At 32.8% G+C, this 25,120-nt stretch overlaps 3 protein-coding genes across 5 annotated transcripts; all 3 read right to left on the bottom strand.

Annotated features, from left to right (window-relative positions):
- Positions 1–2,063: 2,063 nt before the first annotated feature.
- Positions 2,064–4,763, bottom strand: LOC143237100 (uncharacterized). Its single transcript, XM_076475965.1, has 3 exons — positions 4,607–4,763; positions 3,061–3,162; positions 2,064–2,887 (listed from the first exon to the last, which is right to left on the bottom strand). The coding sequence occupies exons 1-3, from the start codon at positions 4,613–4,615 to the stop codon at positions 2,249–2,251; spliced, it is 750 nt and encodes a 249-aa protein (XP_076332080.1). The 5' UTR covers positions 4,616–4,763; the 3' UTR covers positions 2,064–2,248.
- A 5,849-nt stretch (positions 4,764–10,612) lies between these two features.
- On the bottom strand, positions 10,613–12,657 carry LOC143237101 (uncharacterized). Its single transcript, XM_076475967.1, has 3 exons — positions 12,501–12,657; positions 12,260–12,361; positions 10,613–11,133 (listed from the first exon to the last, which is right to left on the bottom strand). Exons 1-3 carry the CDS (start codon positions 12,615–12,617, stop codon positions 10,723–10,725), a joined length of 630 nt encoding a protein of 209 aa, XP_076332082.1. The 5' UTR covers positions 12,618–12,657; the 3' UTR covers positions 10,613–10,722.
- Positions 12,658–17,708: 5,051 nt separating this feature from the next.
- On the bottom strand, positions 17,709–23,901 carry LOC143237677 (uncharacterized). Of its 3 annotated transcripts, none has more exons than XM_076477189.1 (4): positions 23,591–23,901; positions 22,919–23,084; positions 22,797–22,876; positions 17,709–21,423 (listed from the first exon to the last, which is right to left on the bottom strand). In XM_076477189.1, the coding sequence occupies exons 1-4, from the start codon at positions 23,603–23,605 to the stop codon at positions 21,055–21,057; spliced, it is 630 nt and encodes a 209-aa protein (XP_076333304.1). In that variant the 5' UTR covers positions 23,606–23,901; the 3' UTR covers positions 17,709–21,054. The 3 variants fall into 3 exon arrangements, with proteins under 3 accessions (XP_076333304.1, XP_076333305.1, XP_076333303.1); XM_076477190.1 differs by having other exon boundaries at positions 22,961–23,084; positions 23,591–23,900; XM_076477188.1 differs by having other exon boundaries at positions 22,797–23,084; positions 23,591–23,899.
- Between the last annotated feature and the right edge of the window lie 1,219 nt (positions 23,902–25,120).

A 25,120-nucleotide genomic window follows, 5' to 3' on the forward strand; every position in this document is an offset into this window, starting at 1 on the left:
TGTTTGGTGCAGATAGCCAAGTTGCTTTGAGCCAATGAACACCAAACAACTAACCATCTAACAAATGCAGGTTTCCTTTCGGATTTTGTTGATTTTTCGGTCAATGTATATTCTCATTGACTCTTATCTCAACAGGACTCTGGTTGTACGCTCTTGGTTCCTGATTATAAATATATATATATGTATATATAATTAATATCCAGCAGAAAGCATTTTGAAAGAGCAGTAGTTTTTGTTGTTGTTCTTTACCTGAACTCTATACTGTTTTATTTGTTACATAAAATATGTAGTAACATGAAAATGCCACGAAAAAGCAAACAATATACGTGGAAGTGGTGTTTGTGCGTGTGTGTGTGTGTTTTCTTACAGCAAAGCCACATCAGGCCATCTGCTGAACCCACCGATGGGAATCGAACCCCTGATTTTAGCGTTGTAAATCCGTAGATATACTTCTGTGTTAGCGGAGGGCACGTGGAAAGGAAGCAGTGTGACTACTCTGTTTTCTAGGCTGAGTACGAGTAATACTAAAACTGTCGTTCTTATTGAAGGTTGAGAAAATAATTATAAAAAAAAAAAAACAGTTTCTGACAAAACAATGACGCATATTCACATTTTTCTTTTCATGATAATAAGACCGAGCACGGCCCAATGGCTAGTATTCTCTGAAGCTAGGACTACTTGGTTCGAATACCGTTACCGAAAAAAAAATTATCTCCATAATTCAGTGCTGTGGGTGCATTATACAATGTGACGCTAAAACACTCTATCTACTTTAACAAGTGGAACTCAAGAGCTGGTAATAACTGGCTATTGTTTTGTTAGCCTATCTCTTAAAAATTAAGAGCAGCTAGCGCAGTTGGTTTCCATTCGAAATCGTTTGAAATTCAACGAACAAATAATATAAAATAGTTGTTAGTCAAAGGATTAAAAACAATAAACGTTGGATTTATTTCTTCAGCATTATAAAAGTATGAGTTTTAAAAGTTCCTATAATTTTTGTTAAACATACATTCAAATTATTTTTTTAAAACGAAAAGCCGAAATTTAGAGATTTATACAAGTTTAAAGAAAACTGAAGAAACCGCTTTTGTGCGATAAAGACCATATACAGATGTATATGCGTACAAACGTCTCATTCCTCAAATGTTTTAATTAACATGTAAAAAACATTTTTGTTATTAATTAAGACTGCATAGTATTGATATTTTTTTAACTGTTATCCAATAAATTCTGAAGAACTCTCGTCATTATCCTAATATTTATTAAGGGATTGTTTTCTTTTTGTAAATATAAAATAAAATGCCTATATAAACGCTGTGTTCCTACATGGAATATTTATACATATAAAATAATATACATGATTTATTGAGCAACTTCTTCTAATGGCAGAAAAGAATACCAATAATCGAATTTTCAAGGTTATACATTTAATAATAATGTGTTTTTACGAAAAAACAGGTAATGTACAAAATGTTCTCGTAACATACATGGTTGGTTCATCCACACTACGTTTGTCTTACAGAATGTGATATTAATTTGTATGATTGGATCTTTATAAAGTTCTCTTTTCTCTGTCCTGACAAACAATATGAATAATAAACATTGCAGATGTCAACTAGTCTAAGACACAAAAAGAATCAGGTGCAACCTTCTCTTCTTCCATTAACAAACTCAGTCTCACCAAAATTTATGAATAACGAATTATATGTAACTTATAATTCTAGATATATTGTTAAGTATTACATCATTTGGCGAGTCGAGTGACATACGAACTTTATTATGAAAATACTGATAAGTGTATACCATGTACTGCTAATTAGCTGGAAAATCTATAAATCAGGTTTTATATATATATATATATATAAACCTTTCAAATAACAAGCTAAACACAGTATAATTTATGTTTGTTATGGTTACTTATTCTTTTAGGAAATATGTAGTAAACTACTGCTATCGAAGAATTAGGTCGCGTAAGGAACGTTTGAAAAGTCTGATCCACAGGTGTTTTCATGGCACAATGTTGAAGATTCTGGTCATATTGTATAACTCACAAAAATATATGCTTTTTAATTGCATTATTTCTTTATTATTAATGGTTTTTTTACTTTCACAGAATATGTGTTGATTTTTATTTTTTTAAATTTTCGGTCATATTAAAACGTGTTATTCATTTAGTATAAAACAAACAATATAAAAACAGAACAACAGAGAAGGCATACCATAATGGTTACATACAGAGAACTTTCTTCTACCACACATTACGGTGTCCCCATAAGTACGGATATCCAGCAAAGTTGTAACCGTAAACAGTAGGTGAAACGACATTCTTGTAGCCGTAGATTGCAGGAATATCAGCGTACCTGTAACCGTAGTAATTAGGAGCACTAATGTACCTGTAGCCATGATATCCTGGAACTCCAACATACTTGTAGTTATAGAAATTTGGAACGTTAATGTATTTGTACCTCTGAACAATGGGGTCACTGGTGTACTTGTATCCTTGGACAACAGGAGCACTGGCGTATTTAAAGCCATAGAAAGTAGGAGCAGAAGCGTAACTGTAAAAAGCAGGAGAAGTAGCGTAAGATACGGCATGAGTGTCAGGAGCAGCATGCGTCACTGTAGGAGTCGCAGCCACAACAACAGACTTAGCCTTATTAATGCTAGTATCGGCTGGATCTTTGGCCTCTACACCAGGTTCGTTAGAATCGATATTAACATGGAAGCCGCTGTCATCAGCTACGTAGTTAACGACACGGGCACGACCGTCAGCATCTCTCAGGCCGTAGGAACCAACCTTGTTACCGTAAGCATCGCCAGACTCCTTACGAAAAGTACCGCCTGTGAGATGTCTTTCATCGTAGCCAAAGTCGTAGTTACCCAAACTCTGTAAGAATGATAACATTTTATATGTCGTACAAACGTACACATTCAATATGGACAACTATCACATCAAACACGGTTTCTTTTCTAATCCAATAAATGTTTATAAAAAATAATTCTAAACTTCATTTTGATGAATTAAGATATTATAATTATAACTACGAAAAATTTACTTACATCTTGACTACGATGTTGAACACTAGCCCCTGTGTTAACAATATCTGGGGTGTAGATTACACTCGCCTGGACAGCAGCCACAAAAGCACAAAATATCAGAACCTGAAGTGGAAAGAAAAAAGCAACAGGATATTTTATTTTATAAATGTAAATTATATTTTGGGAAAACATGAGTTTAAGCAACTGAGTTTCATTTTGAGTTTACTTACCTATAAAGTATCTTTAATTATAATTTACAGTTTTTACACTAAGTAAGATTAATTTTAGAACGAGTACGCCGTTTCGATCACTAGTTAGATCATTATTAAATAAATACACAAGTTTGTTTAAAGACTATTAACATCACTAACTTATAGACATAAAATGTAAATCCAGATAAACACACGTAGTCCATAAGAACATTATCAGTATTAAATATAAACAAATGTACACAAAGAATATTAAATGTATAAAAAACAAATTTCAATTAAAAATGTCATAAACATCATGAACCACTGTAATGGTTCATAATATGGATCGCTCATTTGTTTTTCTTTATTCTTATTTAATAATGTTCCTCCAGGTTGCAGCAAAAATTATTGTGATTATTGTAATAAAACCTTTGCAGTATGTCTAAACGCATCATTGCATACTATGTGTGGTAGTCTTAAGTTCATTTGATTACCTAGCAAATAACAACGACTGTTTAACCATTGACACCCAGTCATTTTAATTTAACCTGTGGTTTATATGAGGTCTCATAATCTACTACATACGTATGTATATAGCTACATGAAGGCCGTGAATGTAACTTAAGTTGTTAATGTATAGAGGTCCAGTCCTATCGCGACCGACGCTGTTGACAGGACCACAGTTTGTTGTTGTTGTTTGTGCCACTGCATGATCGACTTTAACAATGTTATATAAACGTTTAGGCTATCTCCCATAACATAAGTCATTAATTAAGCCGTCATTTACGAGCTGAAATTCCAGCATCAAATCATTAATCTCGATGACTATGGAATTATAGCCAACAGTGCATGACGCGAATTTTATAGATATTGCAGATAGAGAAGCCATCCTTGAAGCTGACTGTAAGGAGTAGAAAAAATCGTGCAAGCAGGAGATGGCGAAAATCATGGTGATTTTAATCGAAATTGAAACAGATATTTTGTAGCTATTTATTTTATTTAGATAATAATTAGTTTCAGATAAAACATGCAGCCGCGACGACCCACCAAAATTTAAGATCGTCATAGTGGAAAACAAAAAAGTCTTAGAAATATCACGACACAAATTGTATCACAAATGAAAGGATTAAGGGTATATTAATTAATAATTGTTAATTAACACGTTTTCAACATTGTAGAGTGTACAGAGTATAATCAATATTTTATATATATATATATGTAAACAAATGATGTTCGAGAACAATACCAAATAATGTTAGATAACATAAGATCTAGTCTTTTACAGAACAGCGGTTTCAACAATCATAGATATGTACAAAAAGAGAGTCAAGGTTACTTAAAGTAAACTGGTTGGACTTCGTTAGTCAAGTTCTTACCTTCTTCATACTTTACACCTGAGACCAAAGTTTCTCACTTGGCTTCTGAGGTGATGAGTGAAGAGTAGTGACAACATTTCCAGTATTTATAGATGCCCCATTTTACTCAGTAGAATCACGTGATATACGTTGAAATTGTGCAATCTTTTTGTGTATCAGGAATTTATTGTTCAAGAAGGTCATAATAAATGCAGCACCGACAGGGTACGCCCTTTCAAGAGACCTTCTAGAATTAAACCTACCAGACTAGATTGTTTGGCCTCCAAATCATCCCAAAACGACAGATCCTTAAATGGATCAATCACAGTGATTGTAATGAATGTTTTTAAGGAACGACAACGACATTCTGAACTCAATAGTAGTCATCTATTTTACCCTGATCTGCTTTCTCTAACATTGACCTCAAATGATAATGTAGCTGACAAGAGTTGTAAAAAACTGGGTAGTCCTGAAACAAAAGTATATAAAACGATGATTTAGTTTTGTTGACTAAAAAAAACTAAACAAGACATAAAGCTGTAAGCACTGTATTTACCAGTTTAAATATCACAAAGCATTTATTTAATTCATATAATTAAACTGCATTCCTCATGATCCCACTTGCTGAGATAAATTAATAAAACTACTGAGCATAATCAATAAATATTTTTGTTATGAAAACTAATTTATTTTGTGAAGCCTTAGTAACTGAGATTTTAAGGCTTAAACGGGTAAGGTTATAAATTCTGTATTTTTAAATCCTAAACATTTGAGTTTATAATGTGATCAGTTTTGTTGTTTTATTGTAATATTTGTTACATATTACGATTCCAAATAGCCTGAAATTTTAATTTTAATTTACAAGTTAACTAAATATTAATGTGTATTAAATTTATTACCAACAAGACTAATATACACAATTCTCTTTCTTAACACAAATATATTTTAATATACAAAGAACAATACAGTTTATAATAACGGTTATTACAAATAGTTACAACAAACGACGACTTATACACAAACGTTTAACAAGCATACAAACGATACTGAGTCATCTATTTGGTCTGGAATTGAATATTTTATCAACGGTTCATGATGAGCGAATTAATTTTGTGTTGATATTGGTACGATTCACATAAAGAGTAAGCTATCTCTCTCCCAGTTCATACGTCAGTTTTTCACAGACGAAGAAAAGTAATGTTCTCGTAGAACTAGTAACGTCCAAATTTAGTTCCCTGAAGTTAAAAGGGTTTATAACATTCGAAATAGATAATCGTTCCTGGTTAAATATATCTAGTTTATGATTAATAAGCGTTTATCACAGTTATAGCTTCCGAAGTTTAAAGTATACTAATTGTAGCAAACCAACAACAACATTATTCTGTCTCTCCGTGTACCTCGATTTATAAAATTTAAGGCAAATTTCTCGAAAGTTCAGTTGGCAATAATACTGGTATTTACGCACACACACATAGCACATTGTTGACTCTTACACTCGAGAAACTTCTTCAAATTTAGAGAATAGACGGGACTTTTGCAACACACATTTAACAGTATAAGCTACAGGCATTTCTAACTATACGTTAAACTAAAACAAACATAGATACTAAAACAAATATATAAGATTAAATCCTTTATACACTTGAATAAGTTGGTTTGTATAAAACCCAAACAAACTAGTGTGTGTAACTGAATGTGTCAAATCTGAATATTCCAATTAATGAAATATAAAACAAGAAAAGTAAATTCCAAGCACCTGGTAATGGGAAACCAGAATAGCAAAAACGTGTGACCTGAGTGGTAAACCAAAGAAACCGAAAAGTTTAGGTGATAAAAACCAAAATAGCCTAAAAATATTAGTTAATGACAAAACGTAGTAGTCTAAAAATGTTGAATGATGGCAACTTGAGGTAACCTAAAAATGTTATGTGACAGCAGATTGATATAATCTAAAAGATATTAGATCATGGCAAACTGGAGTAGCCTAAATATTGGAGGTTATGGCAAACTAAGATAGCCTAAAAATGTAAGATGATGAAATGTTTCAGCTTCTTTGTTTGATCCGGGTTACTACATTTTAACGGTTTCGTAAATTATAATGTTTTATGTTATTTTGAACATAAAGGAGCTTTTGCTAAGTATAAATAATTACATTAGTAAAACCTTCGTAATTCATTTAATTATATCTTAAGATTTCGTTTAGTAAATCCCCTATATGTTGCTTAAACCTTACTGTTAAGTTTGTAAACCTTCTTCATTAACAGATAAACATTAAATAGATCCAACAGTGATAATTAAAATCAAATATTTAAATTAATAAAAATAAAGAATAACAATTTATGAAATCTTAACGTTCAGGAAACAAACCTCAAGAGATACTATTAGTGGTCTTGTTATTAAAATCAAATCATTATCGTAAAGCTAAATCATAAATGGCCCATTGTGTAAAATTTAATGTTTTAGTAAAGGACCATAATCTGAAGTTCAAAATAAGTGAAATAAAATTCAGCAAATATGTCTATGAATTAGTATTCTGGACACATATCGGAAAGTCTAAACACCTAAATTTTGAGTCGCGATATACTACCGAATGTACTACTCGTTTTTAGTTAAGGAAACGTTACAAGTGTAACAGTAAATATAGTTATTCGTTTGTTTGTTTTTTGAATCTCGCGCAAGCTACACCGGGGCTATCTGCGCTTGCCGCCCCTAATTTTTTCACAACGAATAGAAGGATTTACCGTTACATTATAATGGACCCACAGTGAGAATGTTTGGTGCGACGGGGATTCAAACCCGCGGCACTCAGATTACGAATCGAACGCTTTAACCCACCTGAATATGCCGGGCCTCGTCATTATTCCGTTAATAATAGCTTCATAAAACGTACAGCACTATAAGTGACTGTTCTGCCTCTTGTCATCACTTCTACATTACAGACGGCTTTATCCGAATCTTTGGGTTTCTGACATGGTCACTTGTCCCATGAGTCGAAAAAAAGGATGTTGTTCAAATTAAAATAACATATAGATAAATTATTTCTTCTGCTATTTGATGACAAAAAATAATATATATTAAGTTATTATAATAAAAGAAGATTGAAATCCCAGGCTGCTCGTCAATCTTCTACTAAGAGGGTGTGATGTTAAGGTTTCGTAGCGAACAGTAGGCGTAATGAGTCACAGAAAACACACCCAGAACTGTCAGGCCGGTATTAATAAAAACATTTTATCGAATATAATTGTAACAAACATTAACTACCCAGCTCTAGTTCCTTACACCAACTTCTCATAACGCGAGCTGTCAGCAAACTTAAGTTTAGGCAGTCGATCTATTAAATTCTTCACTACTCTGTCAGTCCAACAATATGGAAACCGAAAAGCAACAACAACGTGTTGAAAATAGAATAACCGAAATCATTTTTTGATTTGTCATGTGCCTGTTTTACATTTTAAGCTCTTTCGAGAATTGTCTGATGTTCGACATAGGCCTGATTCTGACGAAAGTCATAATTTTATCTAATAAAACAGAGTTCCAAGTGTTGACTATAGAGATCTTCAGAAGTAAGAGTTTGAAACCCTTTACATACTAGAACGTTTGACAGCCAGGCAAGTAGTGTAAACTACACATTAGTCTATCTAAGAGTTGGTGGTGGGTAGTGATGACTAGCTGCCTTCCCTCTAGTTTTACACTGCTAAATTAGGGACAAATAGAGCAGATAGCTCTCGTGTAGCTTTGCGCGAAATTCAAAACAAACAAACAAATCCTCACCCTACTGAGTCTTAATGCTTCCTCTCAATACGTGGATTTTCAAAGTGTTGGTAGATCTGGTCTCTTACTAAATACGTTTATTGATTTGTCATTTTGGTAAGACCATTCAACTCAAAGTGTCTTTTGTACTAGAAATGTTTGGTAGGTATCAAGTTTTGTACAGTAGGTTAAACATCGGCGCCATTGAGATGTCCCGCATGGCCATCAGATTCGTTCAGAAATCTACGTATTTACCATCAAAATTGAGAAGTCTAGGCAAGTCACTTAACTATTTTAATAATATTTTTCATTACACGCCACTGACTTTACATTTTATAAACTTTCTGCATTCAAATACAAAATACCACTGCCAAAAAATGTAAGCATACCAAAAGTATTTTTTTCCTAGTCAGTAATTGATAGAATGTATAAGTAAAATAAATGACAGCTCAGGAACATTTATTGATTCATAATATAGGTCAACTGAAAACTTCGTCAGATATTATCTCTTTCAGCTCAACCTTTTTTAATGTTTTAAGTCACTAACCCTCTGGGGGATTAACATCTATTAAATCCTACCAACTTACTTAATGGGAAAAAAAAAACATGATTTAACGTAGTTTAATATCCTTATTATATTTATTTTTTTCTCATACCATTCTCAACAATTAGTAATACATAGCATAGTTTAAAATAACAATAAGAGGTAAATCAACGATATTTCTTTGTTCATAGAATAATAAATTTTGAACTATTGAAAATGCAATTATTTTTCAAATGCTTTGTTTCTGTGTTTTTTAATTTTGCGTAAAGCTTCAGGAGGGCTATCTTCGCTAGCCGTCCCTAATTTATCAGTATAAGACTAGAGGGAAGGCAGCTAGTCATTACCACCCACCACCAACTCTTGGGCTTCTCTTTTACCAAAGAATAGCGGAATTGACCGTCACTTATAACGCCCCCACGACCAAAAGGGTGAGGATGTTTGGTGTGATGGGTATTTAAACCCGCGACTGTTAGATTACGTATCGAGCGCCTTAACCACCTGGCCATGTCGGGCTACGACAAACGAACTGTCATTTGCTCTCCCGATAGTCATCTGTTTCGTCACAGTGTAAGAGACAACGCTACAACGTCATGATTTTACAAACTATTAATATTCTGGCCTTTCGCCTTGCATGTTTTCGGTTTCTCATTTCATACAGATCTATTTCCACTTACAGAGAAGGGCTTGTCTATGTGTAAACATCTAATTAGATGGCAGGTGTTTGTTTTTTTTTCTCATACCTGATACAAATAAAGTATTTTTGTTTCACCGAGAAACTTGTGCTCACTCAATACGTTCTGTCAGAACATAATTTTATTCCGAAAGTCAAAAATCTCGTTATAATAATTGAAAATATGTTTTGAGAAGTTTACCTACTTGAAAACACCACAACTTTAATGGTTTTACAATCTTTACCTATCGTTGAAGAACCATATCGACTTGCAAAACAAATTTTACTTTCGTGACTTATTCTTATTAACTCTCAAAACAACTCACATTTGTATTTTGTAGATATTATTTAATAGGTCCGAACGTATACTTTATTATTACATTTTAACAGTAGCTTGATTCTTGTATGACGTACTTCATCCTGTAATATCAGTCAGTATTATGTGTAGCAGATGGTTAGCTGAGAAGTTCAAGTTGATACTATAGTATATCTTACAATATTAATATATTAACTGTTACAATTTAACAAATACTTTAAGGTAGTGTTTGTAATTATCCAAATAGGTGTTTGATTTTGCTCATATCCACAATTATTATTATTATACTAATTAGTAATAAAGAAGTTCAGCAATGATTGGGTCACTTGATTCAGAAACTAACTTAATATCTCAAATAAAACTTCACGACTTTCGCACGTACGTATAATGTATAAAACGTTTTCGACAGCTTTATAAATATATATATATGCTTTCTGGAGTTATTCCTGTGTTTAATCTTTGTAATAGAAGGATCAGATTAATTAACCCAGATCGTAGGAGAGAATTTTGAAACACTTAATGACGAGAAACCCACTTGAAATAAAACAATGTATCTCAGAAAGGCTGTTATGGGTATTAAAGGTTTAATTAAAATAAGTTACAGAACAATTTTGTTCCCTGCTTTATTTGTAAAAGGGTTAATACCCATAACGGCCGTTTTGAGATACAAATTTTGAAATCTCTAAATGAATCTCAAATATCACACATGTTTTCACTTGAGGTCAGAAAGAGGGAAGTCGAAAACAATTAATAAAACCGTTGTTTTTATTGATATTAGCCTATCGAACAAAAGTTTTACTTAAAATGAACCATCAAACAAGCGAGGGAAGGTAGTAGAAGATGTGTCGGTGGTTGGTTTACCATGTATAGGTATAAGGATGGGCTCCAAGGTAATTGAAATAATGGTGACCATAAGCTGGAAAACCATATGCATAATTGTAAGTATGGGCAGCTGGTATGACCCCAGCGTAGTTCAAGGCAGGAGTCGCGGCGTAGGTCAAAGCGTGAGCGACAGGAGCAGCAACAGCTACTCCTTTATTAATAGAAGTGTTAGCAGGATCCTTAGGTTTGACACCGGGCTCGTTGCTTGAAATGTCAGCACGATAACCAGCGGCATCAGCGACATAATTTACCGTGCGGACACGGCCATCAGCATCTCTTAAACCATAGGAACCAATCTTGTTGCCGAAGACATCACCAGTCTCTTTACGGAAGGTGCCGCCTGTCAAATGTCCCTCGTCATAACCAAATGCGTAGTTCCCGATTTGCTATAGGGGAACATGTACATTATCACCTGAATATATACTATCTTTATTATAAATAACGACCTTAAAAAGAGAATTGTTATATTGATGAAAGTATTGAATTAAAAGTTTTGATATAGCTACTTTCGATTATACTAAGCCTTTCAAATAATGGTTTTAATTTTTGAATATTCTATTAGAGAGAATTGGCATAAATCACATATGAAAAACTCACACCACGTATGCAGATATTATAATAGAAGTGTGGGTTTTATTGTAGCAAAGCCACCTCGGGTTATCTGTTACGTCGACTGAGGGAATCGAACCTCTGATTTTAGTATTGTAAGTCCGTAAGCTTACCGCTGTCCAACCTGAACAAAACCTAACTTCGTATACAAAAGAATAACATTTCTAAATAACTCACTTTCCAAGAACGTAAAAGCATAAATCTGCAAATTATGAACTCGTAGCTAAATATAAGTACTGCAAGTATATGTAAAGAATGAATTGATAAAAATAACAAAACAATAAACTGTTCATTAAAATAACAAATGCTTATTGTATTGACTACTTATTGATCCCAACATGATCTGAAACTCCAGATTGTTTTATTGTATTTGGATCTTTCAGCTTCTTGTCTTATAAAGGTTTACTTGAAGACGTTTCTCGAAGTTTTGCAATTGAAATGTTGAGTAGACATTTCCTAAACGTTGTGCAACAAACATCATAGATAGTTGAAATTACTTAGAAAATACTGTTTCCGATGAAACGTATTATAATCGACACTTCGACTTTCCCATCTCTTTACATTTTTTAATAAAATATACTTGTTACGATATGAAACCGAAAAGTATGTTTATTTAAGTTTAATTATCCTTTCTTTTTGTTGTTGTTCTGTCAAAAATGTATTTTGAATTTATATCTGTCTAGGGAATTGTTTTTAAAAATAAAAGATTTTTCCTCTGCTAAGGCATTTTATAATGGAGTCATTTGTGTTTGTTACAATATAATCTGTATTAGTCTTAGCACTATAATGAAAACGTCGCCTTAGAACAAAGGAAGATAAACAAAACTTCTATTAGACTCTTTCTTTATTACTAATCTAAATATTATTTAGAGTTTTGGCAAAACTTAAACACTGTATACTTACATCTTGTTGACGATACTGAGCACTAGTTCCAGTTCCAATTAGTCCGGGAGTGTAGATCAAACCAGCCTGGGCCGCAGCTACCAGAGTACATAACACTAACAGCTGAAATTAGGATGCATATTTCATCAAAACAGAGACAATTTTTATTGCTATAGGTATTACGTAGTAAAACGTTTTTCGTTACACATAAAAACAAGAGACTTTTAAAATATATATTAGTTAGAGTTCACAGCACGCTTACCTTCATGGTTCGAGTGAGCTTTGTTATTCGTTGTTTAGAGAAGGCAATGTTCCAGCCTCTAAAAATCAGAGCTTTTATACAAATCTCATACAGGTGGCCAGAGAATACGTAAACCATTGAGCCTTATTATATTGAAAAAACAATAGAATTTGGTTAGAAAAACTGACAAAGGAGTGGGGGGATGAAGCTTTCAAGGTCACCTTTGCTTGTTCATAATTGCATCCGCTTACAGAATCTGAGTTCTTCCATCAGTATTTCTCTCAATGCCACTCCTACCTATTGACACCCTTGGCAGAGCAAGCCGGGAACGTAAAAACAGAGTGCTCTTTCTCCAATAGCCTTGATCTGATTTTCAAGTAATGTGAATAAATATCGCAGTAAGACCAGAAACTCCGTCAGGAATAATTGAAGTGCCTAAATAAGTAAAGAGAACTGATGTTTTTTTCAGGTTCACGGAACAGAATAACAATGGTACAAGATCCACAATTTTACGTCTTCGCTTTCTTATTCCAGATTTTCACACCAGACTTGAATAAATAAATTAAGTTCTCTTAATGAAAGAATGAAGTTGTATTGTGTGTTTGTCTGCAAAACTCCTCCACAGTTTTCGAGTTACCAGGAATAAACTAGTTATGGAGACTTAGACTAATCTAAGAAGTATCTTTATTTATATATAGCGCAGTTCTCCTAACAAACGTCTGACAGTAGTTTTGAGGGTCGCTGAATCCAAATATTTCATCGAAATCCCAGGGGGGTATGTGTTTGAAGCAGTGTTAGTATACCCACTTATAAGCTAACAGAATCATACATGTACTTACACAGGCTATTGTCTTAATGTTTTTTTGTTGTTTTATTCTGGTACGGACATCCCTTGAAGTAGCTATAAGGCTGACTGTGAATAATTAAAAAAATATATTAGTATGCAGGGATCTCTGTGAAACATGAGAAGCTTTGATTCACGCAATGAAATATAGGTATTTTACAGTAGTCATAGGTAATTGTAATGAGATAGGCGGTTGGTTACATGAACTTTCCACAATAAAGTTGGAATATATTTATAATTTGGGTCCATGCCTACTTTCCCATTTAGAAAGAATGTTTGAAGTTGTTTGAATTTTACTAAGACAACACAACAGTCAGACTTGCTCAGTTAAAGTTAAACACAGTGATATGTTTAACTACTGAACCGAGTCCATGAACTGTTGAAAAGTTGATGTGGCTTGTTATGAATTTTACGCAAAGCTACAAGACTGTTATCTGCGCTAACTGTCCGTAATTTGATAGCGAAAGATTAGAGGAAAGGCACCCAGTTAACGCCACCTACGGCCAACGCTTCAGCTACCATTTTACCAAACAGTAATGGAATTCACAGTCACATTATAACGCTCCCAACTGCTGAAAGGACTATCATATTCAGTGAAGGGAATTCGAGCTCGCGATCCACAGATTACGAGATGACCATCTTACCTACATGGGCATGCCAAACCAAACTGATGAAAGATGATATAGTCTGAAAGTTGACCTTAAAAATTTCCTGGTTAGATTTGATTATTCCGTTTGTGCTGATATCTTTCAAAGTCAGTTCAGTAAGAAAAATGAAAAGAATATATTATATTTTTTCAGGTAAAATTGTAAACGCCGAAAGAAGGATTTTAATTGATAAAAATACCGAATCTACAAATAAATTAGGATACGATTTCTTTTTATAAAGCATTAAAGTAAATCAAGAGTTTGGATTCACAAAATACATCTTGTTTCATATCAGTTGTAATGCACATAGATAATTCATTACTTTGATTTAAAACGTCGGATAAGCAAGTACTGTATATATACAAGAAGTTAAACACGCTGATTAATTATGTATTTATATTAAACGTTTCAAATAAAGAGAAACAAAGAGAAATAACCAATACCACAAACAGCAGCACAGAAAATTTGACACACTTCGTTTCAATATATCAATTCACAAGTACAATAGTTACTTATTTTGCTGGATCTTTGATGAACTTTTGATAATCTGACAAAATGTTGAAAGTTTCTTGTGCATAACAATATTTATGATTTGTTGAGAAAGGCTGAGAAATAAATAATACAGATGAAAATACTGTAACAAAAATGTAATATAATAAAAAGGAAGGGTTAGTTACACTGTAGATTTTCTCATTTTCTATGCATATAATAAACAGGAAGGGTTAGTTACACTGTAGATTTTCTCATTTTCTATGCATATAATAAACAGGAAGGGTTAGTTACACTGTAGATTTTCTCATTTTCTATGCATATAATAAACAGGAAGGGTTAGTTACACTGTAGATTTTCTCATTTTCTATGCATATAATAAACAGGAAGGGTTAGTTACACTGTAGATTGTCTCATTTTCTATACATATAATAAAAACATCCATCAGATTTCTTTTAATTTTTATTTTGCACTTTCAAACTATTCTTCAGCCATTGAAGTGTGTGTGTTTCTTACAGCCACATCAGTCTATCTGCTGAGCCCACCGAGGGGAATCGAACCGAACCGCTGATGTTAGGGTTGTAAATCCATAGACTTGTGGTTGTACTAGCGGGAGGCAGCCATTGAACTACCTCTGACTTCTTAAAATCAGTTTAATCAGACAGCTAACTTTCGAGAGTCTTTTCACAAATGAATAAAACTATCAAGTTATTAATAATATTAAATGTTTGAATAAGATATTTTCGTGACAGTTCCGAGAAAAAAAGAGCTAACGAACAAATAAAAAATAAATAAATGTTTTATTATTTTTATATTTACGATGGAAGTTGCCAATGTAATAAATTTCCTTTGCAGTAAAGTCTGTGAATCACAATAACTAAATGAATTAGCATATTTATTCAGATAAGACTTCTGAATGTTTTTGTACACAAAATATATTAATTTTTGTCATGTATTATTTTATAAAATGTCAGAGGTATAGCTTACAAAACAATTATTTTTAAGGGATATCTGTGATCATGTATCGAAATCCGGATTTTAGCGATGCGAGTCCGCAAACATGCCGCTGTGCCACTGGGGGGGCCTCCTACAAATTCCTTCATCAGTAATATGTAAAACATAAATTATGTGCAAGTAAATCGGAAGAGGACTGAACACATCCAAAACAAACATGATAAGATAACGTTTAATAGCATTTATATCCATTAGACAATTTTATATCAGTTTCTTTAAAAAACAATCTCGTACAAATCTTTCTAAATAAAACTATTGTACCTATCCCTCCAGCCACACCAAAACTACGTTTTTTACCCCTTGCACTCTCTAAAAACTATAACACATATCTCTTTGAAAAATAAAACTCCACCTGACAAGAAACACTTTACCGTCTCAAAATGTCCGTTAATTTAAATCATTCATTTATTTAGCAAACGAAATATCCATACAAGAATAAAACTTCACAAACTAATTAACCTTTTTGATTTGTAAATTACACTGCACGTGATTTTCAAGTCATCCTTTCAAATTCACGGTATATTTTGATCAAACGATATTTTCTGCTTATCCCACTACGTTCGTTGTTCATCAACCAGTCTACTTGTAGTAATCATAAGGTCTTGTGTCAATTAAATGTATGTGTCTGTGAGCATACGGGTATTTTAAACATAAACATCGCCTTCTTCTCGTATTTTGGTATTAAAACAAGGGGTGCTCAGAAATTTGATTATTTTTCTTCGTTCTACTCGTAAAATTGAATACACACTCAATAAGCTCCTTTGACATTCATCCCAGTGTTTCTACTAGAACCGCCTAGAAACCTTGAAATCCCTAAATGCTTCTTTTGTCAGCGTTCGTACAGTGAAACATCGACCACTGTATTTCTGTTGATGTGTGTGTGTTTTTTCTTATAGCAAAGCCACATCAGGCTATCTGCTGAGCCCACCGAGAGGAATCGAACCCCTGAGTTTAGCATTGTAAATCCGTAGACTTACCGCTGTACTAGCGGGGGGCTCTTTCTATAGATAATTTTAATATTTAACCTCGGATTCCTGATATTGATAAGGATTCATTACGTCTTTACAGCCCGTATCACTATATCTAGTCGTGCTCTTTCCGACGAACCTGACCTGTAACGTTGTTTCCATTGCAAAATCTCTATCTCAAGACTGACAATTCTAAGACGCACCACTCCTCTATTCTAGCTCTCCATAATCCATTTAATGTACTAGAACGACGGTTTCCCATTTCCCGTTTCAACAGTCCAATTGTACGAATATCCAACAACTTGACTGTTTTTGTCTTCCTACGTATAACATGAAGTCACACTTGATTCTCCAGCTCTTTGAGACATCCAACAGCTGAACGGGATACATGATTGGAAAATTAACCTTGAAGAACCCAAACCTTGTTCGTCATCACGGATTGAGATACGACTTGTCGAAGATTTTTTTCTGGATGGTCTGGTGCTCCAAGTTGATTCTTTTTTTTTTTTTTTTCTAATAACATTAAGTATAAAGAATATCCCCATATTAGAAATTCTAAATCGTCACTATGAACATACCTTTATGACCTGAGTGTACGAATATTTTGCTTTGGAAAATGTTGTTACATTCTATTCCTTAAAGAGATAACGTTTCATTAACATCACGTTACCTTCGCCGTGTTACACAAAATGTTGTTCAGATACATGATGTTCAACCACAATTCTTTATCAACTGTGGTTGTTACGTCACTTGCTTATTTGCATATTCGATATCCTTCTAATAAAACGTACTCAGTACTTAATACTGTTCTAGATGGCATGTATGTTTTGTATATTCTTTAGTTTATGGATTTATACAGATTGCTGATGATTTAATACGTAGATTCCGAACACGGAATTTAGTTTCAATAAATAAACTTACGGTTGTTACCATGGTGTTTCTGTTTTTCATTAATGAAAGTTAATAACCATTAGGCGAATTATGAACTGAATATTAAGTACAGAAACAGGTTTTGTGCCTCTTTATTTATCAAGTCCTCCAGTGGCACAGCGATATGTCTGCGGACTCATACCGCTAAAAACCCGGTTTTGATACCCGTGGTGGGCAGATCACATATAGTCATTTGTGTAGCTTTGTGCTAAATTCCAAACAAACAATTATTTATGAAAAACACATAGAATTAAAGTTCAAAATTAATTCAGTATACAATGGGTAAAACGTAAGGCATACAGAACTTCTAGAGAGGTTCAAACATATTAAAACAAAGTTTTGATCAATAAGAAAACTTTATTCTGTTTAATATTTTATAAAAATACAAATCAGTTACATATATATTCTAAACCAGTTATAGGACAGTTTTACTAACAACTGGATATTTACTTAAGAACCAGTAAACTATTTCATTATGTATTTAAACCGTTATTTTACCCTTACAAGAATATAACAGTTATCTTTCATTTTAAGAAATTATCAGTATAGAAGATGAAGACACAACAAAGGTTTTTATAACAAATGTCACATTTAACATGAAAGTGTCACTTCAACCCTGGTTGTGTGTCAGAAAAAAAAAATATTTCCAAGCGCTCGTCTATAACTATGGATTGAAAGTAGTGGAGCTTGTGTAAAAAATATCTAACCTTCAATATGACCTGGAGCTCTAACAACTTTAATCAAACGTGTAATCAGATATTAAAATAGAAATTTTAGCTGATTTACTGACCATGCTTTAATCCTATCCCGATTAGAAATAAAACATAGTCGCCCATAGTCTGAGACATAATGTTTTAGATTTCGTAAAATACACACCGTAACACTGTTAACTCTACACTTTCTGTACTGTAGTCACTATCTTCAAGAAGTGTTCTATTTCAAATAATCCTCAAAAACAGTTAGAAAATTCTAAACAGAATACGATAAAGTATAGTTAGATTGGGTTCACGAGATAGGAGTTTTCATCTATATTATAGCAGTATGTACGAGTTCAATTAAAAAAAAAACACTGGTTTTAAATATTGCAGGTTTTCTGTGAAGGGAATCTGATTTCTACTTAAAAACATTATTTTACCTCTTTTACCAGAACGTACAAAATTATTAAAGAAACAATGACGTAAAAATTAAGAGAAATTTAATTGTTTTTGTAACGAATAAAAACACATACGATAATAAATGATATTCTTGATAACTGTTACGTTATAAATTTTTTTTATTGAAATGAAATTGAACATAGTCTTTCAATTTTGTTGAACTCATTTGATTCTAAATGGTGTAAATATAACAACTGTGAAAAACAGCCAACTCATTGGGACAAACACTGCTGGCCAAATACTTAAGGACAATGAGCATAAAGAAAAAATATGCATTTTACGTTGTTAAACTCAACCATTTATTTGAGTAGAGCTTCGAAAGGTGAAACTAAGAAAAGGAAAAATAAAAATAGAAAACTTTTTAGCATTTAATAGGGAAAATGTAAACACTATGTAATTAGCCTAAATACTAGCTGCTCAAAGGTTTGAGACCATACTGAAACGAAGCGTTAATCGGTAAACACGTAAACATTTAGTCATTTGTGTTCAAGCATTAGCGTTGTCAACATCTCCCACTGACATCTCCTGTGTTACATTGGGTAAAAACGTGGCAAAGGCTAAAAAGTTGACAGAGTTTGAACGTGGCTGAATTGTCGAGCTGCAAAAGCAAGGTCTCTCTCAACGTGCCATTGCTGGTGAGATTGGGCGTAGTAAAACTGATGTTGCAAATTTCTTAAAAGACCTTGAGCGATATGAACGAGTATTTCAAGTGTTCGGCCCAAGAAAATTTCACCGGCGTTGAGCTGGAGAATTTGACGGGTTGTCCGGCAAGACAACAGCCGATCGTCGAACCAGATTGAGGTCTTAATTGACGCAGAATGCAGCTCTAGAACAATAAGACGGCATCTACAAGAAAAAGGCTTTAAAACCGTAAACATCTTCAAAGGCCATGGCTCCTTCTACACCACGAAACAGCTCGGTTAAACTTTGCTGAGAAGCATCAAACATGGGACGTAGAAAAGTGGAAGAAGGTTTTGTTCTCTGATGAAATAAATTTTAACCTGGATGATCCAGATGGCTTCCCACATTACTGGCACGATAAAAATATCCCACCGGAGACATTTTCTACACGACACAGTTCCATCATGATCTGGGGTGCTTTCTCCTTCCATGGAACAATGGAGCTTCAGGTTATACAGGGGCGTCAAACAGTAGTTGGCTGCATTGGCATGTTGGAGAGAGCATCCTTATTGACTGAAGGCCCTCACTTGTATGGAAATGACTGGATCTTTCAGCAAGACAACGCTGCAATCCACAATGCCAGCAGGACAAAAGACTTTTTCATGGCGATTGACGTGATTCTTTTGGACCATCCAGCGTGATTGCCCAAACTGAACCCCATTGAAAATGTTTGGGGGTGAATGGTAAGGGAAATCTATAGAAATGGATGTCAATTCCAAACAGTGCATGATCTTCGTGAAGCCATCTTCACTACTTGGAATATCATTCCAGCCAGCCTTCTGCAAACGCTTATATCGACCATGCCAAAGCAAATATTTGAAGTTATTCACAATGACGGCTGTGCAACTCACTACTGAGATCTCTTGTTGGGTATTTCCTACCATTTTTAAGACTTCATTTTGGTATGGTCTTAAACTTTTGAACAGTTAGTATTTAGGATAATTTCATAGTGTTCACATTTTCCCTATTAAATGCTAAAAATGTTTTTTTTTTTTTTATTTTCCCTTTTCTTATTTTCATCTTTCGAAGCTCTACTGAAATAAGTGGTTGAGTCTAACAACGTAAAATGCATATTTTTTCTTTATGTTCTTTGGCCAGCAGTGTATACTTTCATATATTATTTCATAGTTAAAATTCTTAGTAAAATCCACAAAAATTTTAATATTAAGAGCCTAATATTCATATTTTAGTTGTAAGAAAGGAAAACATGTTTTGCTGCAGTTATGTATGTAATGAAGGGAATGTTATTTTTTGTAAACATTTCTTAGCTATCATAATTGTGGCTAGTCACCAAACAGTGGATATAAATTTCAGTTTTACTCATTTTCTGATCCATACATTGTACCAAGTACTGGAAATCAAAAGTTGTGTCAAGTAAGATAAACTCTTAATTATCCCAATGTTCCTAACAACACTCACCTACCATGTCCAAATACATAAGGAAGTAGCGTTGAAAAGTTCTTTATACTTTTTATTCTTGTTCGTTTTACATACTATTAGAAAATATTCTGTTTTGTTATATGAATTACTTTCTTGTTAAATTTATTTTCAGGAGAATTCCTGTTTCCAACTACTGACTACGTTCTTTAACTGAAGAAGTACCTTTATAAATAAACAATTTAACGTTATATGTACGTGGTCACCATTTACACTTCGATTTTTGTTTTTTATATAATCTATTAACATTAAGTTGCAAAGTCAATTTTGTTTTTCAAAGTACACCAGAGAATCAGCGATGTCGTATATCCCATTTCAAATCCTGTTTATGATTGGTATTTACTTTTCTCCAGTAAAGACAGGTAGTATATATAATTACAGTTTCTTCATCTTACGGCTTTAACATAAGTTTTATAGACTGGATTCTTCGGAAGCCGGAGCGCCTGACGCTTCAAGAAAAGGTGAAACATTACTATAGAAGAGGATAACAGTTCTTGCTCCAGGAATGAAAGTTCCGATTTCCGCGGGTCCACCTACTGTATGTCCTTTAACCACTAGTGTATTAGCAGCACTGGCTAAATCTACACCTTGTTCATTGGTGTTTATTTCAGCATTGAAACCTCGGTCATTGGCAAAGTAATTAACAATCCGGATCCGCCCGTCAGCTGCTCGAAGACCGTAAGAACCAATCACATTACCATCAGCGTCAGAGCTTTCCCTCCGAAACGACCCGCCGTCCTTGTGATTTGCATGGTACCCAAATACAAATTTTCCCTCAGACTGAAGAAAGAAAAACAAACATTCATTACCACTAGTACTAGTATATGTTCAATATGACGATACGTTTGTTTTTGAACATCGTCTGTACAATAACAATGACTTCTGAAATATCTGTTAGAAGCGTAACATTAATAAAAGTAGCACATATGTAGTATTATAAAACGTATCTGTAGTTTCCAGTAATATATTGGTATTGTAGTACATTATACTTGATACAACTATTGGTATTGTAGTACATTATACTTGATACAACTATTGGTATTGTAGTACATTATACTTGATACAACTATTGGTATTGTAGTACATTATACTTGATACAACTATTGGTATTGTAGTACATTATACTTAATACAACTATTGGTATTGTAGTACATTATACTTGATACAACTATTGGTATTGTAGTACATTATACTTGATACAACTATTGGTATTGTAGTACATTATACTTGATACAACTATTGGTATTGTAGTACATTATACTTGATACAACTATTGGTATTGTAGTACATTATACTTGATACAACTATTGGTATTGTAGTACATTATACTTGATACAACTATTGGTATTGTAGTACATTATACTTGATACAACTATTGGTATTGTAGTACATTATACTTAATACAACTATTGGTATTGTAGTACATTATACTTAATACAACTATTGGTATTGTAGTACATTATACTTAATACAACTATTGGTATTGTAGTTCATTATACTTAATACAACTATTGGTATTGTAGTACATTATACTTAATACAACTATTGGTATTGTAGTACATTATACTTAATACAACTATTGGTATTGTAGTACATTATACTTAATACAACTATTGGTATTGTAGTACATTATACTTAATACAACTATTGGTATTGTAGTACATTATACTTAATACAACTATTGGTATTGTAGTTCATTATACTTAATACAACTATTGGTATTGTAGTACATTATACTTAATACAACTATTGGTAATGTAGTTCATTATACTTAATACAACTATTGGTATTGTAGTACATTATACTTGATACAACTATTGGTATTGTAGTACATTATACTTGATACAACTATTGGTATTGTAGTACATTGTACTTGATACAACTATTGGTATTGTAGTACATTATACTTGATACAACTATTGGTATTGTAGTACATTATACTTGATACAACTGCGTCAGTAGTAGTTATCATGGAGCGCCAGTCGTTACTTATAAATTATGTAATGATATATATTACGTAACAGCTGTCATACTTTGTAAAATTACTTTACATTTGTTATGATACTATATAATATTACGCATATGTCACTGTAATGATACTACGAAATATTATATCTTTATTTTTTATCTCAGAACACGTGTTGTTTACTTACGTCACCGCTATAATACTGAAGGCTCGTGTCTTTCCACTCAGGTTTTTTATGTAATTTCTTGTTATATTTCTTCGTGAGTTCTGTCATGGGTTCAATTGTATCTTTATTCACAAGATCAGCTACTGTCATGGGTTCAATTGTATCTTTATTCACAAGATCAGCTACTGTCATGGGTTCAATTGTATCTTTATTCACAAGATCAGCTACTGTCATGGCTGTCTCTTCCTGATCAGGTTCGATTGGAATACCACCCGTGGCAGTTATGATTATTGCAATAACTAGGAACATCTGAAATAAAGTACAAAATATAAAAATTAACCAACAGAATTTTATATACGTTACGAAATGGATCAGTTATTTTTGAAGCTATATCATTTTGCTTATTTTAAATTTTAAGTTTAAAATCGTGTACTTTTCACACTGTTATTTTTTTAAAAGACCCAGTAAATAACATTTTTATTTAGTTACTTCGGTGAAGTTTTAAAAGCAACACATCTTGTTAGGTTGTATCATGTTTCATGTTTTGGTCAAATAATTTGGTATAACTTCTGAAACACTCTTGTAATAGAGGTTTAATCTCATAAATTGTATTTATAAGAAGATAACATCATTAGAAAACTAAGTTACTTGGTACTAAAATTATTATAAAAAATCTATATAGAAATATATCACAGTGTAGAAAGAGCGGGCGTTAGTTAACATTCAAAATGTAAAAGAACAAATTTTACAGATTTTTTTTTCAGAATACTTAGTGATAAAACATCTTAACATATTACAGACACTGATATACTCACTTGACGCACCCACATTTTGACATATAGCAGATTCACGGGTTATAAACGAATCTATTAGGATTGATCGAAAAAAAAATTTCGTTATTTGGAATCAGTTGTCTTCACTGGAGTACCAATTGCAAATGGCAGGACAGCACGCAAACCAGCCAAAATTCTAACTGAAAACTAACTACGGTGATAGGTTTGTGGTTCGTCTTTCTTTCATTTGAAAGGTGAAACGCGATTACATTTAACTGACACGTATAATTTTGCTAGAATTCAGGACGATCTTTTTCTCTGGCCTGCAACAAATGAGCTTACAGTTTTTTTCCCATACACGTGCGCCTTGAAACAGAGCGATGGCACATGATAGTCAACAAACCTTGATCTAGTTTTTTTACATTGAAAAATATACGTGAATCGGCTTTCATCAAGGACGGTCCGCAACCGGTTGACGGGAAATTTATTTTCACTTTTGTAAAACAAGGATTAACCATCTAACAGCGATCAATAGAAGCTTATTAACAAAAACAGAGCAGAATAAAAATGATGACAAATATTAAAAATAAATAGAGTTTTTATACAAAATCTTAAAAAGAAAAATCAGAACAAATATTCGTATATATTTATATGTTTATTTGTTTAAAGACGCGTCTTATAGTTAACAGAAAAAGGCATTTACTAACTCCATGCTGCTTTTAGTATAATATTCTTGTATTCACATGACACGACTGTTTAAAACAAGTACTACCACTGCATCAAATTATCACTAATACCAATGTGTATTTATTGTTTAATATACGACAAACCAAACAGTCTGTATGTTTGTTTACTGATATACGAACTAGAACAAACTAGAGAACCTTTATTATTGGACCTATTGATGTAATTACAAGGAAAATCAAGTAGAAAATAACTCTTTCTGATTAACTGATATAAATACTAGGGCAAAGCAAATGGTCTGTTTTTGTTGTTTTTTTCACTTAATCTATTACTATATTTGCTAGGAAAAACCAAAATAACTTAAACCATTTTTGTTAACATAACTATATAATTATATTAGGCCTATGTAACTGATTAATTAAATACATTACAAATAGGTTAAAATTAAGTAGTTTAAGGTTTAGTATCACTTACTCTAGCAATTTTATTTTTTCTATCTGTTTGGATTTGGTTATAAAATTCTTTACTATAATCCCTTCTTTTCCTTTCTATCTTTCAATAGAAAATTATGACAGCCCTTTGAATAATTAGAAGTGTATCGGGTCTCAGGCGTATTTCCATGCAATAAAAAAATATGTATGTTATCAGATATATTTCCAAGCAATAAATAAATCTGTTGGTTCTAAATTTTTTCCAACCAACACAAAACCTGACAGTTTTTAGATTTATTACACAACTAGTGAGAAATATATAGGTGTCAAATTAATTTCCTAATTAATGATTTTCTTTTGTTTCAGATCTATTTTTTGGATACTTAGAATTATGTACGGTCTCATTTTTATAAATATAAATAAAATAACGACCTATAGATCCAGAATGTAATTTTAT

Source organism: Tachypleus tridentatus, chromosome 13, assembly GCF_004210375.1.
Source record: "Tachypleus tridentatus isolate NWPU-2018 chromosome 13, ASM421037v1, whole genome shotgun sequence".
Lineage (NCBI taxonomy): Eukaryota > Metazoa > Arthropoda > Merostomata > Xiphosura > Limulidae > Tachypleus > Tachypleus tridentatus.

Excerpts from the sequence above, each read along its gene's own strand:
- LOC143237100 (XM_076475965.1), bottom strand. Across the intron at positions 2,888-3,060 it reads TTCAACATCGTAGTCAAGAT|AGTTTGGGTAACTACGACTT; the intron begins GTAAGTAAATTT and ends TCATTCTTACAG.
- LOC143237101 (XM_076475967.1), bottom strand. The coding sequence starts at position 12,617 with ATGGTTTACGTATTCTCTGGCCACCTGTATGAGATTTGTATAAAAGCT. Across the intron at positions 12,362-12,500 it reads AGCTCACTCGAACCATGAAG|CTGTTAGTGTTATGTACTCT; the intron begins GTAAGCGTGCTG and ends TCCTAATTTCAG. Across the intron at positions 11,134-12,259 it reads CTCAGTATCGTCAACAAGAT|CAAATCGGGAACTACGCATT; the intron begins GTAAGTATACAG and ends GTTCCCCTATAG.
- LOC143237677 (XM_076477188.1), bottom strand. Across the intron at positions 21,424-22,796 it reads TTCAGTATTATAGCGGTGAC|TCTGAGGGAAAATTTGTATT; the intron begins GTAAGTAAACAA and ends TTCTTTCTTCAG.